This window comes from Falco cherrug, chromosome W, assembly GCF_023634085.1.
Source record: "Falco cherrug isolate bFalChe1 chromosome W, bFalChe1.pri, whole genome shotgun sequence".
Lineage (NCBI taxonomy): Eukaryota > Metazoa > Chordata > Aves > Falconiformes > Falconidae > Falco > Falco cherrug.
In genome coordinates, this window is record NC_073719.1 from 9,741,176 (window position 1) to 9,756,657 (window position 15,482).

At 39.2% G+C, this 15,482-nt stretch overlaps 2 protein-coding genes across 7 annotated transcripts in view; one reads left to right on the top strand and one right to left on the bottom strand.

The window, feature by feature from the left end:
* Positions 1-15,482, top strand: part of LOC129734574 (polycomb group RING finger protein 3-like) — a 150,291-nt gene that overhangs the window by 107,800 nt on the left and 27,009 nt on the right. For 4 of the 6 annotated variants that reach the window (XM_055698188.1, XM_055698186.1, XM_055698187.1 and 1 more), the window contains 6 exons: positions 3,040-3,157; positions 7,158-7,254; positions 9,917-9,972; positions 11,956-12,066; positions 12,837-12,925; positions 15,302-15,439. In XM_055698188.1, the coding sequence (XP_055554163.1) occupies positions 3,049-3,157; positions 7,158-7,254; positions 9,917-9,972; positions 11,956-12,066; positions 12,837-12,925; positions 15,302-15,439 (600 nt within the window). In that variant the 5' untranslated portion in view covers positions 3,040-3,048. Of the gene's footprint in view, positions 1-1,420; positions 1,549-3,039; positions 3,158-7,157; positions 7,255-9,916; positions 9,973-11,955; positions 12,067-12,836; positions 12,926-15,301; positions 15,440-15,482 lie in introns of all 6 variants that reach the window. The other 2 variants (XM_055698189.1, XM_055698191.1) reach the window with 1 other exon arrangement.
* Positions 3,545-6,368, bottom strand: LOC129734575 (uncharacterized). The gene has a single exon (XM_055698192.1). It carries the CDS (start codon positions 6,130-6,132, stop codon positions 5,500-5,502), a length of 633 nt encoding a protein of 210 aa, XP_055554167.1. The 5' UTR covers positions 6,133-6,368; the 3' UTR covers positions 3,545-5,499.

Here is a 15,482-nt window from a genome sequence, read left to right on the forward strand (position 1 = left end):
CAAGGTTACCTAGTAACAGAGTGTAATCTGGTAATCTGCAGTGTGGGAACCAAATGTAACACTGTAAACCAGTTTAATCTCCTGTTTTATTTAAATCTAATGTTGTCATCTTATGCTACCAGTGCAATTTTTATTTCAATATATGTATAAGCAGACAGTTTCTTTATCATATTTAAAACTGCCCACATATCAGTTTTGGGGAGGATCAGAATGTATCTGCTTCCTGGGTGTTTTATCCTGTCTTGTATTTTAAAGAAATAGGAATGAGAAATGTTGCATATATTCTGAGGATAAACAGGACATAAAGTATACAATTGCAATTAGGGAGAGGGAAAGTTTCAGAAGCTTGAATCTTAATCCTTGGGTGTATAATTAATTAGATGTTTGAGAGTTAAAGGTTACATGGTTTCCCAGCACAGTTTGAAGTGACTTTTAAAATTTTTTTAAACTTTTGTTACTCTTCTTTTTGAGATTCCATAGGCAGAAAAATAATATATATTTAAGACATAGCAGTATATTTGTTATTTAAAGCATACGTTTCGTAGTCTGTTTCTATTTACCAGTGATGGGCAATATTGCAAAACAAAAAAAGGCAATTTAATTTTTAAATTCTGAATGCCTTCCTTTTAATGGTGATTGTAGCATCCTTAAATTTGGGAAGAGTGAGAAGAAGCTTTGTATTTCACATTTCTTAGTACAACAGGGTGTAGCTCTACTGATGGGACAAGAAGTTTAGTTTGTCATGTTTTCTTTAATTTGATTTTTAATGTTTAAGAAAACTAGCTTATTTTACTTTTCAGCTCCCTTTTTCAGATACGGATTCAAAATCGTGCTCTAACCATAAGCAGATGTGAGGCTGACACTTAGAGTGGTTAACCCAAATTTGTCAAATGAAACCTATTCTTTTTGATTTTGCACTTTGCCAATTACAGGAAGTTAATCTCTCCTCATTCTGTCTTAATTATTAGCTTGACTGAAATTACTTAGATGACTAAAATAGGATTTGGTCTTTGTCCTGGTTTCAGCTGGGATAGAGTTAATTTTCTTTTTAGTAGCTCATGCAGTGCTGTGTTTTGGATTTGGTGTGAGATCAGTGTTGATAGGACACTGATGTTTTTGGTTGTCGCTGGGTAATGTTTATACTAAGTCAAGGACTTGTCAGTTTCTTGGGGCCTGCCAGTGAGAAGGCTGGAGGTGCATGGGAAATTGTGAGGGGACACAGCCAGGACAGGTGACCCAAACTAGCCAAAGGGATATTCCATACCATATGACATAATGCTTGGTATATAAACTAGGGGAAGAAGTGTAAGAAATGGTCCAGCAATTTGTGTCAATAGAGGGGTTAATAGGTAAATATTGGGACCTGGATCTAGGGGACAGGAGAACAAAGGAGTTTCAAAATGACTGCTAACTATTGCAGGGGATGCTACACAAGTCTCTGACATCCAGCCAAGAGATTACCAAATAAGGAAGAAAAGGAAACTGAGGGAGGACTGGAGGACAAAGCCTGGGAGGAAGACTGAGAGCCTTCAGCCCAAGAAACTAATTGTAATAACCTTGCCTTTCTTAGAAGTAGTGATGAATATGTATTAGCTTAGGAACATAAAAACCAGCAGCCCCATGTAACAGGTGTGCGTGTTAGAGGAGCCCTGACTCCCCGTGCACCCAGTGCTGTTAACTTGCCTTTTATTAAATCATATAAAACTAAAAATTGACTCAATTTATAACAGAAGGAAGGAGAGGGACATTTGGCATTATGGTGTTTGTCTTCCCAAGTAACTGTTACATGTGACGGAGCCCTGCTTTCCTGGGGATGGCTGAACACCTGCCTGCTGATGGGAAGTAGCAAATGAATTCTTTGCTTTGCTTGCATGTGTGGCTTTTGCTTTTCCTATTAAACTGTCTGTATCTCAACCCTTGAGTTTTATCACTTTTACTCTTCTGATCCTCTTCCCCCATCCCACTGTGGGGGGAGTGAGTGATCGGCCACATGATGCTTAGTCACCGGCTGGGGTTAAACCAGGACAGTCTTAAATCTGGGTCCCTTGGTATATTGGATGTAAGTGGCAAGAGGGGGGGCAGGCTTCAGGGTTGTGGCCTCTGTGGGAAGAGGTCAGGGACTGCCCTGTGCTGGACATAGCTGGCTTGGCAGTGGACCCACCACAATCCAAATCTGAGCCTATCAGCAATGTTTATGGCACCTCTGTGGAAACATATTTAAGAAAGGGTAGAAAACACTGGACTGAGAGGAGGAGGGAACAAAAAGAGTGAGAAAAAACAATCAGCACCAAGGTCAGAGAGAGGAGGAGGAGGTGCTCCATAGTGCTGAAGCAGATATTCCTTGCAGCCTGTGGAGGATCCATGCCAGAATAGATGGATTTTCCTAAAGAAACTGCTGCCCATACAGAACCCACAATAGGGCAGAAGAAAAGTGTGAGAAGGAAGAAGTAGTAGAGGGAAACCATTATGCACTGACTGTAGCTTCCCACCCCTACCCCCCTGTGTAGCTCTGGGGGGGTGGGGTGGGGGGTGGGGGTGGTGTGCTGTGGAGGAGTCTGGAGTGAAGTTGGGCATGGGAAATGGGGGGAGGAAAGGTGTTGGTTTAATGTTTGTCTTTTTGTTTCCCACTACCTGATTTAGCAATTATATTTTTATTTTATTTGGCAAGAAATTAAGTTAATTTTCCCCAAGTTGAGTCTCTTTTGCCTGTGACCTGTTTTTACCTTGAACTACAAGCTTTCTCATTCCTGTTCTTCCTACTTTCTCTCCCTGTTCTGCTGAGGAAGGGGAGTCAGCAAGCAGCTGGATGGGAGTTTGGCAGTTAGTGCAGATTTCAATTATTTCACCATTCATTTTTATAATCTTTTAAAAGTTTAGTACTCAAAATATATGCATAAGTATACAAGAGCCTGAAGCTATCTACATAAGCATATCTTTAAGGTGAATTATAGTTACTCATTTATTCCAAAACTACTTTTACCTCATCAGTACATCTGAGTTGCTATGTAATGTGTGGGTGTTTTTGGTTTTTTTTTACAGATACCAAAGATGATGACTAGAAAGATTAAGCTTTGGGACATTAATGTCCATATAACCTGTCATTTATGCAATGGATACCTGATTGATGCCACCACTGTAACAGAATGCTTACATACTTGTAAGTAGGAATATAATGCTGTGAGTAAGCTAATTGTTTTTTTACTTGATGTGCTAGATGTTTTAACAGTTTTAGTTGAAGTTTAAAGTTTTACTCTATCAGCCAGAATAAAGTAAACTTAGCTATGCACTTAATTTTTCAACAAAAATATATTTTGTGAGACAAATACGGAGAACAAACTTGAAACCATATATAGTAAATGGTAATGCATATGTTTAGGAATGTATTTTTTCTGCTGAATATTAGAAGAAATATGGCATTATTTACAGAGATGATATGATGTTTCAGATTTGCCAGAGATAATTTTTTCTACTATATCTGATTTCTAGATGCTGTTCATCAGCTTTAATGTATTTTCTTTTCTTTCCATTCCTTTTTTAGCTCATTCTTGAGCCCCTTCTCCATGTGCTCCAAATCTCAAGTTTCCTGGTGTTCTGAGTAAAGCATTTAGAACCCTAATCTAGGCTTTTGCTTTGTTTTGTTCCAAATTCTGTAATACTGCCGTTAACTATTAAAATTAGTCTTACTAGAGGGTCACCTTTTCATTCTTCTAAAGTGTATTGATTTATTTGCAGCTCTGAAATATGCACTGCAAGCAAGTGTGCTCACTTCACATAGGCCATGACATTTCTCAGGAATGCATTTTTAGAGCAAACATATGGGGTATCTTATGGAATGTCCCTTATTATAAATTTATGTTTTCAGAAAGATTTGTTGCTTTTGATTTCATCCTTAGATTTATGGTATTAATTCTGAGGGGAGACATAGCCTCATATTATGGGTAGAAGGGTGGGGAGCAGCTTTTTAAAGAACAGTTATAAGGAAAGTGAGTTTTCTTACTTTGTTTCTTCATTTGTACCTTTTTAGTTTGTCTGTGACAAACTGACCTTATCTGTGCTGAGTTTAGTTTAGGAGGGATTTGTATCTCCTTATTCAAACCTAGAGGATCACTGATGGCAAGTGAGAAGTTAGTGGTTTTAGAAGATGGGTTTGGTTCTTTTGTTTACTTGGTTCAAAAAGGTTACAGCCTCACCCTTTCAACTGGATCTGCTAGTATATACCACTGGAGCAGACTGTAATGCAAGATCTGGGCTTAGTGGGCAAAATTACTAGGACCAGTCCAATAGTAACCTCTACCAGCAACAGTAATTTAATCTTAAATACGTAAATAAAAAATATAAGCAAAGCAAATGTATGACTTTTTTTGGCTTTAACTCGTGTTTATTCAAACATGCCATCATGTCTGAGAGGTAGATGGCACTATAGATACAGTTCTCTTGCCTTATACATAAGGGCTGTTGTAAGGCTGCCTAAATTAAAGGAATCACTTTTTAAGGAAAAGATGTTTAACCTTTTAAAATAATAATAACAAAAACTATAATTTATGTAACTTGAGCTTTTTTAATTTCTGAAGTTTGAGCTGGAGTACATTTAGAAAACACTTAATACTGTAATGTATTATTATTAGTGAAAAAACAGTAGTACTGGTTAAAATGAGGGAATTGTTTTTCTTTGAATCAAATATATGGTTGTGTATAGACTTAGAAACAGTTCCAAAAGAATGCTGCTCTGTAGTATCCATTTTAACAGTTTTTATCTGTATACTAAATAATTTCTCTCATTTAATTTTCTTATTGAAGTCTAATTGTCAGGTATTTTGTGAAAGTGAAAAGTTAAATTGCATTTGAATAAAATGATTCAAAGCATCTGACTTGAGGAAAAAGAAATTACTCTTTTCCCAAAGGTTTATTATCATAACACATTTTTCTTCTACATGCATCCATGATAAACAGCAGATTGGCTAGGTATCTTAATGGCATGCGGTGTCCACAAAATCCTTTGTGAAAACTGAACAGTATAAGTAAATATGCTACGGACATATTTAAAATCCTGTTCTAGTAACTTTGGGAATAAGACTGTGTTCCAAATTTAAACATGTTTTGTTAGGAAGATTCCAACTAGATATAATTTTCTTACCATAGCTACAATGCATCACTTCTCTGAATTGAGATGGGTCAGGAAAAATGGTCTTTTCTCCAGGCTCAACAACCCCAACTCTCTCAGCCTGTCTTACATAGGAGAGGTGTTCCAGCCCTCTGATCATCTTTGTGGGCCTCCTCTGGACTTGCTCCGACAGGTCCATGTCTTTCTTATGTTGGGGGCCACAGAGCTGAACACAGTACTCCAGGTGTGGTCTCACAAGAGCAGAGTAGAGGGGGAGAATCACCTCCCTCGACCTGCTAGCCACACTTCTTTTGATGAAGCTCAGGATACGGTTGGCTTTCTGGGCTGCAAGCACACGTTGCCGGCTCATGTCTAATTTTTCATCCACTGGTATATCCTCAAGTCCTTCTCTGCAGGGCTGCTCTCAATCCATTCAGCCCCCAGTCTGTAGTGGTATTGGGGATTGCCCCAACCCCAGTGCAGGGCCCTGCACTTGGCCTTGTTGAACTCTGTGAGGTCTGCACTGCAGGGGCCTGCTCTTCAAGCCTGTTGAGTTCCCTCTGGATGACATCCCTTCCCTCTAGTGAATCAACTGCATCACTCAGCTTGGTGGTGTCCGCAGACTTGCTGAGGGTGCACTCAATCCCACTGACTGTGTCATTGATGAAGATATTAATTAGTTTTGGTCCCAGTATGGACCCTTGAGGGATACCACTCGTTCCTGGTTTCCACTTGGACATCAAGCTGTTGACTAGAACTCTTTGGGCATGGCCATCAAGCCAATTCCTTTTCCACCTAGCAGTCCATCTATCAAACCCATTTCTCTCTAATTTTGAGGCAAGAATGTGGGGGGGGACTGCATCAAAGGCATTGCAGAAGTCCAGGTAGATGATATCTGTTGCTCTTCCTTTGTCCACTGATGCAGTCTCTTCATCAGAGAAGGCCACTAAATTAGTCAGGCATGATTTACCCTTGGTGAAGCCTTCTTGGCTGTCTGTAACAACCTCCCTGCCTTCCATATGGTTCAGCATGTCTTCCAGGAGGATGTGTTCAGTGATCTTACGGGCACAGAGGTGAGGCTGACTGGTTGGTAGTTCCCAGGGTCCTCCTTTTTACCCTTTTTAAAAATGAGTATGATGTTTCCCTTTCTTCAGTCACTGGGGACTTCACTCGACTGCCATGACTTCTGGAATATGATGGAGGTTGGCTTGGTGAATACATCAGACAATACCCTCAGGACCCTGGGGTGCATTTTGCTGGGTCCCATGGACTTGTGTATGTTTAGGTTCCTCAGGTGATCTTGAGCCGGATCTTCTCCTAAAAATGGAAGGATTTCATTCCCCCAGTCCCTGATTTGAGGTTCAGAAGCTTGAGAGATGTTGGAAGAGAGGTTACCATTGGAAACTGAGGGGAAAAAATTGAGTACCTCAGTCTTCTCCATTTTGGTGATCACCAGTTCTCCTGTCCTATTTATGAAGGGCTGTACAGTGCGGTGTTTCAGCCTTAGCTGAAGTTAGAAGTTGAGGTGAGTGGACAACATTTTCTTCCAGCAGGTCACAGTCTCCTTATAGTCCTCAGAAAAAAAATGGCCCACTTACTTATAGAATGGTAATTCTTTTGAAAGATGTCATCCTTCTAATTCTAGTTTCTTAGAGACCTCAAGCTTTTGGGTAGGCTTGCACAGCCACCAGTTAGTTGGGGTGACCGTCAGGGTTGCAGCCTAAGCCTGCAGGTGAGCAGAATGGGGAGCAGCCCAGCAATTGACAGTGTGCTGCCCTTTTCATGAAAACTGCTCACGTCACACCCTTGGTCACCAGTGCTCCCTAGGGGCCAGTTAGATGTGGCTTCCTGGGGTTTGAAATGGCCATGGAGACTGCCAGAACTGCCCAACTCTTGTCCACCCCTCTCGCAAGACCTGTTGCCTGCTGGCTGGTCCCTCCACAGGTACAGCCCAAGGGTGTCAGAAACCCACTCAGATACCCCTGGCGACCTCATAAGTTTCTTCAAACTACGTCTTGTTTTATTTCTTTTTAATTTTTAATGATCTTGTTATTAGTCTGTCGAAGCTGCTTGGTGAAGTATTTGGAGGAAAACAACACCTGTCCAACATGTCGGATTGTTATACACCAGAGCCATCCGTTACAGTATATCGGGTAAGTGTGCAGTACGAAAGGAAAAGCACAACTAATTACTCTCTGGGCTGTACAAACCTCTCAAATACAGCACAATTTTTCTCTACGTGTTTTTATTTGTTTATTATTATTTTAAATATATATAGTGAGCTGGATTAGAAGATAGAAGATTTATATAAAAGAGGCAAGGTTTTGAATTCTGCTGTGAATTTGCAGTTCCTTTGAAACAAATCCTTTTCTCTTGAATTGGACAAACAGAATAGACTTTATTGTTTAATTCCTGAGTGAAGTTTAATAAGATTTAGTCACTTCCTGTTTTGTATGACTGGATCATAGAGGTTACACATATGGAACAACCACATGAATTACACTTGTATTAAATATTCAGAAAAATGACTGGCAGTTGGACAGTGGTTTTCAGTGACTGAGAAGGTGTGTTCAAAGACTTTACAAATACACAGCATTATTGTTGATTTAGTCTTTCAAAGAACTGTTTAGTTCATAGGTGTGGATGAGAAAGTTGGTAGCAAAAAATTTAGAGCAGTGGCTTCAACATCTTAAATGGAACAGTCTCTGGAAGATTTGCACCTACTTCTTTCAATTTCCATACAGGGCTCCCTTACTGTGTGACCTAAAATGAACAGGGTGCCGTATCATAATTTCCTTCTTTTTCAGTGTATATTTTCTGTTTATTTGTACATTACCTTTCTTTTTCTTTAACAGTTTCCTCTCATTTGAAATATTTCAAAGGTATCAGTCAAATGTTTATACCACCTGACTTGGCTGGATCTGCACTACAGATTTCTACCATAGCAACTTTCATTGATAGAAATGTATCGAGACAGTGTGTTTACCACAGCTGCTGCATGTTGTGTAGACTCTTGTCTACCTCCATGCAAATTTTCTTTTCATTTGTGGCACTACTTCAAATGTGCACATCTCAGTTCTAGTGCAGCTTTTGAAGAAGCGGCTATAGAAAATGAATTTGATTCTTCCTCCACTTTTACTGAGAATTGTGCATGTCCTTTCTGAATTGCTCAAAACTGAGTCCCCTTCAGGAGTCAGAAATAAGATAGGTTTTTCTTATACCTCTGAGAATGATGTAGAGACTGCACTAGAGTGTATTTTGAAATATGACAAAACAGTAATGACAAATCCATTGCAGTAGGCAAGAAGACACAAATGGCATTTAAGATAACATGGTTGTCCTCTGTAAAGCTACAGGAATACATCCATGTACTGGTTCAGAAGCCTGTTTTCAATGCTAAGAGAGGCCTGGGAGCATAGCCTCAAATTGAGTAGTTAGAAGTGGATTTGGCAGTTGTTTGTGGACACTGAATGCACAGTATTATGTCTTTTTTAAAATTTGATCCCCTTCTTCAGTCTAGATTCTTTGCTCTACTGCTTCAAAAAATGAAGATGCTCTCCTAGAAAATTGTCTTCCAGAGCTAGTTGCAAAATACTGTCCCTTAAAGATCAAAACAGATGGCCTTTTTCCAACCTGCTTTTTGGAAGTCTCTGTTTTTTTCAATAGAGAATTAATAGGGAGGAACTTTGTATTATGCCTTAGTTACAAGAATCTGTGATCTAATTCATCCCCATCCATCTGGGGAACAGGTAAAACAAACACATAACATGTTTCATCATTAAGAATTTTGCTAAATTCTCACCTCTGCTCTCATGCTGGTAGCTAAAATCATTCATTTAGATTGAAATGGTTTTGATGTTCCTGCAATCTGTAAATGACATTTAAAATCCTAAACTGAGAGTCAGAGCTGGAGTTTGTATTGTAAACTCTTCTGGGGTTAATGCCCTGGCAGCAACTGAGGCTGACATTTTAGCTTGTATTGGATTTTATTTATAGTTTGGAAGTCAGGGTAATGTTCTGGTCCTTTCAGGCAATGACTTGTTTTACAGTAATCCAGGAAATGGCAGCTTGTAGTTAAACTTTGGTTGAAAAAATCAGTGTTTAGAATCTTAACCAGTCCTGCTTCTCCACCATTTCCTTCCTTATGTGCTAGATGAATCTGGGGTTTTTGTACCACCCTTTTTAGCTAGATGGGATCCTGATCTACATGATGTTGCCCTTGGGTAAAATGCTGGATTATAAGAGCAAATACAAATTTTCTTTCCTTTAGTCTCTTCTTTGTTCTCTTCATTTTTCCCCATAGGATTTTTTTCCTCGTGTTTTTTAAAAAGCACAGTATGGTTAACAAAACGACCTAGCAACATGAAAGATTAATTAAAAAGGATAAGAAACAGCCTAGTTTCTAGAAACAGAAAAGTGCCTAGTGTCTAGAAACAGAAAATAAAAAAAATGCTTTTGTCAAAATTTTCAAGGAATTTTGAGAGTTATATTACTGATACATATGCAGGTATATGGCATCTCTCACAGGATGCCATCCTTTGCATCATAAAGACCATCCTTCCTAGCATCCTTCCTAGCATCATGAACTAGCATGAACTTTTGTCAGTTCATGTCTTAGCCTGAACCTTATCTGCATTCCTTTCTTGTTACTGTTACCTCATGTTTGATATTTCAGTTATCCAAGATAAATATTTTTATTTCTTACTAGACTTTAGAGGTTTGTAGAGTCTATTTAATACTGACTGTCTTTAAAAGAAATGTTTTGAATCAAGATGGCTAATTTAAAACTTTAATTTTTCTTGTTTTTCCTGCTAGTCATGATAGAACAATGCAAGATATTGTTTACAAACTTGTTCCAGGCCTCCAAGAAGGTAAGTTCTCTGGTATGACCTATTTTTACTGAATGTTAGATTTACACATAGCTCCCTTACATTAATGAAAGGAGGAAGTAAAGAAAATGTTCATAGGGGGATGAAAAATACCATCTTCACTTGTTCCAGTTCTAGCACTACTTTTCCTCTATATTTCAGTGTTTTTTTTAATTTTAGACTTGTACTAGCAGTGTTACTGAAAAAACTTCAGAAATGAAAACGCTGGTGTTCTCTCAGGGAAAAGTAACATTATATGTAAACCTAAAGAGCACTACAACTTTTTCATGTTGGCATTCTATAATTTGCATACATTTTTATTTAATAAACTGTGTACATATACATGTCTTTTTTGCAGCTTTGCAGAGTTCTCAGAGGTAGAATACTAATGTAGCATAATCTTTAGTTTCATTGAGTTGTTCTTCTCCTAAGATGTACTTAAATACTTTGCTAGCACGTACCTTTCACAGAATCAGAGAATCACAGAATCACAGAATGGTCAAGGGTTGGAAGGGACCTCTAGTAATCATCTAGTCCAACCCCCCTGCTAAAGCAGATTCTCCTAGAACAGGTTGCATAGGATCATGCCCATGTGGGTTTTGAATGTCTCCAGAGAAGGAGATTTCACAGTCTCTCTGGGCAGCCTCTACCAGTGCTCTGTCACCCTCAAGGTAAAGAACTTCTTCCTCATATTCAGATGGAACTTCCTGTGTTGCAGTTTGTACCCATTGCCCCTGGGCACCACAGAAAAGAGTCTGGCCCCATCCTCTTGACGCTCACCCTTAAGATACTTATATGCATTGATAAGATCCCCTCTCAGACTTCCCTTCTCCAGGCTAAACAGGCCCAGCTCTCTCAGCCTTTCCTCATAAGGGAGATGTTCCAGTCCCCTAATCATCTTTGTAGCCCTCTGCTGGACCCTCCTCCAGTAGTTCCCCATCTCTCTTGAACTGGGGAGCCCAGAAACAGACACAACACTCCAGATGCGGCCTCACCAGGGCAGAGTAGAGGGGGAAGATAACCTCCCTCGACCTGCTGGCCATGTTCTTCCTAATGCACCCCAGGATCCCATTGGCCTTCTTGACCACAAGAGCACACTGCTGGCTCATGGGCAACTTGCTGTCCACCAGAACTCCCAGGTCCTTCTCTGCAGAGCTGCCTTCCAGCAGGTCAACCTCAAGCCTGTACTGGTGTGTGGGGTTATTTCTGCCTAGGTGCAAGACCTTACACTTGCCTTAGTTGAACTTCATTAGGTTTCTCCCTGCCCAACTCTCTAGCCTGTCCAGGTCTTGCCGAATGGCAGCGCAGCCTTCTGGTGTGTCAGCCACTCCTCCCAGTTTTGTACCATCAGCAAACTTGCTGAACGCACACTCTCTCTTCATCCAGGTCATTGATGAATAAGTATAACAAGACTGGACCCAGTACTGACCCAAGTACCTTTGCATTTGTGTTCTTATAATCTACTTCGATAATAAATCTGTTGAACTAAAGGAATGCTTTATAGTAATTGTTCAGTATTATTTTTCAGTGGTGTGTTGCTACTTTTATTTAAGTAGAATATTTCAGTCCAATGTAGTTGTCAAGTGAGGACATTATCAGAGCAAGTTTAGGTAAAGAGATTATTTTAAAATTGTTTCTAGGATATTGAAATCAGAAATATGTACAAAAACTCAAAACAAATATTTTGACAGAAATATTGAAGAGGGAAAACCACAAAGTATGGTATAGTATTTAAAATGTATTTTATACATAGTAACAGAATGGTGTAATAATCGTTTTGCAAATGACTTGGTAGTATTCTTCCTCTCAAGAATAAGATCTGGGGTAACTTGATTATGGCAGCAAAAATAGAGAAGTAGCAAAAAGTGCTAATACTACTTCCTGCCTGACAAGCTTCTTTTACAGAACAGAGGAGGGGTTTGGAATACCTTGATAAATATTGTGCTAGGATATTATTACATAACCAATATTTCCAATTTTAAATAGAGGAAATGAAAAAGCAGAGGGAATTCTATCACAAACTGGGAATGGAAGTACCAGGGGACATCAAAGGGGAGACATGCTCTGCAAAGCAACATCTAGATTCACATCGCAATGGTAAATGGTTTTATGTTTATTCTGTCTTGGGGTGGGGGCACAGACTGCCATTAAGCTGCTGAAAGGATCTGTCATAGGTAGGTGTCTAGCTAATATTTATTAGCACTCATAATTTTGTATAATACTGTACAAGGCTTGCTTGTGCTTATATATTGGACTGTATAAAAGAACTCACCACTTTGAACTCACCATCTAAGTGCAGTACTGTTTTGCATTGCACTTGTTTATAGAATGTCTTTTTTTATCTGGCTGTTCCTGGTGAAGATCTTCAGTAGTATCTATGTGGGAACTCTATGATAAGAAAAGGTTACTTTTTATCCTAGTCCTGAATTGCATTAACTTCAGAAACTGCTGATGTTAAGTGTAATTTTGTGGTAGAAATGTTGTGGTTATACTTAAAATGTGTGTATCTGTGTGTGTATTTATCCGAGGGCAAAAGAATTCTCAAATTTGTGACTTTCAGGAGAGCATATCAGTTTTACAGAATAGCGAATGAGCCCTGAAAAAATTTGTAGCAAGGTGCCTTGAACTGATTTTCTGGGAAGCTTTGGATTAATGTCCACACTTCTGCTACCAAGAATAAAGCTGCTTTCCAACTTTTTTCCTGATTAGAAGAGAAGCTAATCATGTTTTGACAAGCCTAATTACTTAAAAAGTAAACCCAAACAAAAAAACCACAGCTGCTCTTATAGTCTTGACTTTGTTTCAGGATTACCTGTCATCTGATATATCTAATTTAATCATTGTAATGCTCTGCTTTCTTCTGAAAGGTGAAACTAAACCAGATGAAAATTCAAACAAAGAAACTTCTGAAGAAAAACAGGAAGAAGATAATGACTATCATCGAAGTGATGAACAGGTGGGCTTACTTCTGATATAGGTAATTTCTTAGTTTTATTTTGTATTTCCACTTTATCTTTAAATGATTATTTTTCTTTGATAAACACTTTTCCCTCTGACAGAGGCAAGATACAGTGTTGTCCCAGGCTTTTGTGTAAACTTGAGCTTCATTTTTTTTTTAGATAGCTGTGGAAAAATTTGGGTTTGAGAATTTCATTAAGGTTTGATAGTTATAACTATTTCTGAGTTTCCTGAATATTGGCTAAACTCTGTGTTGGCTTTCATCTCAACTAGATTTCAAGTCATTTCAGCCCTTTATCTGAGAGTCTACTCCCATGCCACTCCGGTGCATCAGGACTGAATGTTTCAATAATTAGAATGAAAAGTCTTTTTGTACTTAGTAATTAGTGTCGAGTTTTAAACACAAAACCTGTTTGAGTATGAAAGTTGCTATTGGAATACACAAGTCACTACCTTCATGTTTCCTTGCTAACTGTGTCCAAAGTAAATTAAATTTGGATTAATTTTCCATTTAATGATAGTGTAATGGTAGTATTCAGATGGATTGTATTTTGTACCAGATCATTTAAGTGCACAGAATAAACTTATCCTAAAGACCTTACACTAAATAAAGAAAATAGATGATTGAGGAAAGAAGAAGGAATTTAAGCACAGAGATAAAAAGGCCATTTTCCCCCATATAATCTTTTGAATTTCAAAAATTTGCTATATCATCTGCATCAGTAAATTTTAAAGTTCAAAATATTATTTTAAATCATGTCTTCAATAGTAAAATATGTTTCTGGATTCAGAGGTTAGATTAGAAACAGTCATTAAAAAGTGATAATGCTCCATAGTGGCAGGTGTCGTGGTTTAACCCCAGCCGGCAACCAAGCACCACACAGCCGCTTGCTCACTCCCCTCCACCTGGAGGGGTGGGGAGGACAATTGGAAAGGGATGTAAAACTGGAGGATTGAGATAAGAACAATTTAATAATTTAAATAGAATAAAAAGGTAAGAACAACAATAATAATAATAATGACAACAGTTATAATGGAAAGGTGGGGAAAAGGATAAAATCCAAAGGAAAAGGGAGAAAGGAAACAAGTGATGCACAGTATAACTGCTCACCACCCGCTGACCAATGCCCAGCCAGTCCCTGAGCAACAATCCTCAGGCCCCGGTTAACACCCCCACAAGTTTATATACCAAGCATGATGTCCCATGGTATGGAATACCTCTTTGGCTGGTTCAGGTCAGCTGACCTGGCTGTGTCCCTTCCCACTCTCTTGTGCCCCTCCAGCCCTCTGGCTGGCAGGGCCCAAGAAACCAAAGTCTTTGACTTAGTATAAACATTACCCAGCAACAACTAAAAACATCAGTGTGGTTATCAACATTATTCTCACATCATAGCCAAAACACAGCACTGTACTAGCTACTAAGAAGAAAGTTAACTCCATCCCAGCTGAAACCAGGACATCAGGCAAGCCAGGAGCCAAGAGTGACAGCAAGGCAGACAGGGCACTGACCTCACTAGCAAGTAGTGCAGTCCCACAATACCTGAATAAGGAGAGCATAGCAGCTCTGGTGACAGTGACCAATTTCAGCCACAGTCCAGTGATCATCAGGTAATCTTTAGTGATGAGGCAGGTCCAAGGTTAAGTCAGAAAGTAAAATTGGCAACTCAAAGTTTGGTCAGTCAGATGACAGTTAACCAAGGTCATACACAGTCCAGTGATCACCAAGCCAAGTCCATAGTGATGAGGCAGGTCCAAGGTCAAGCCAGGAAGTCTAATCTGTGGGTCAGTCTAGGCCAGGCACAGGCATGACTGCAATGTAGCTCATGCAGGAGGACCAACCAAGGGAGGGAACTTCAGCTTAAATTATGCTGCTTAGTGGAGCAGAGTGAGCTCACACTGAAAATTCTTCAACCTTTTTCTCTAACAGCTCAAACAATAGTTTCATGGCCATATAGCTGCTTATCAAAATTGGCCCTGAGCTCAGGTAACCAAACCCCCAGAGGGGAGGGGAATGAGCTCAGGGTTCTGACAGGTTTTCATATTAGATATCTCTCTTTGGCCTTGACCTAGGTTTCTTCTGAACTAGTTGTAACCTCTGCAGTTAGAATAAAGCTCTGGAACAAGGCAGCCCTAAAATTCTGGCTTGAAATTTTGTCCAGATCCCTTTTGAGTTGAATGGTGCTTAGCAGTAAGCTGACAAAATACTAGACAACCTTTTTTTTTAATGATACTGCATGCATTTTGCTTTAAAGAATACTGGTATTCTATATTTTCACCTTTTTGTTGGACTAATAAATGCTGCATCTGAAATGCACAATGGGGAATGCAGAAAATTCTGTCAACTAGCCCTGACTGTGTTTGCTTTTTCCTGAAGGTAAGCATCTGCTTGGAATGCAACAGCAGCAAATTACGTGGATTGAAACGAAAATGGATCCGCTGCTCAGCACAAGCAACAGTCTTGCATCTAAAGAAGTTCATTGCTAAAAAACTTAACCTTTCTTCTTTTAATGAGGTAATATTTTAATGTTTAAAACTGATTTTGCAAATGAAAGTCA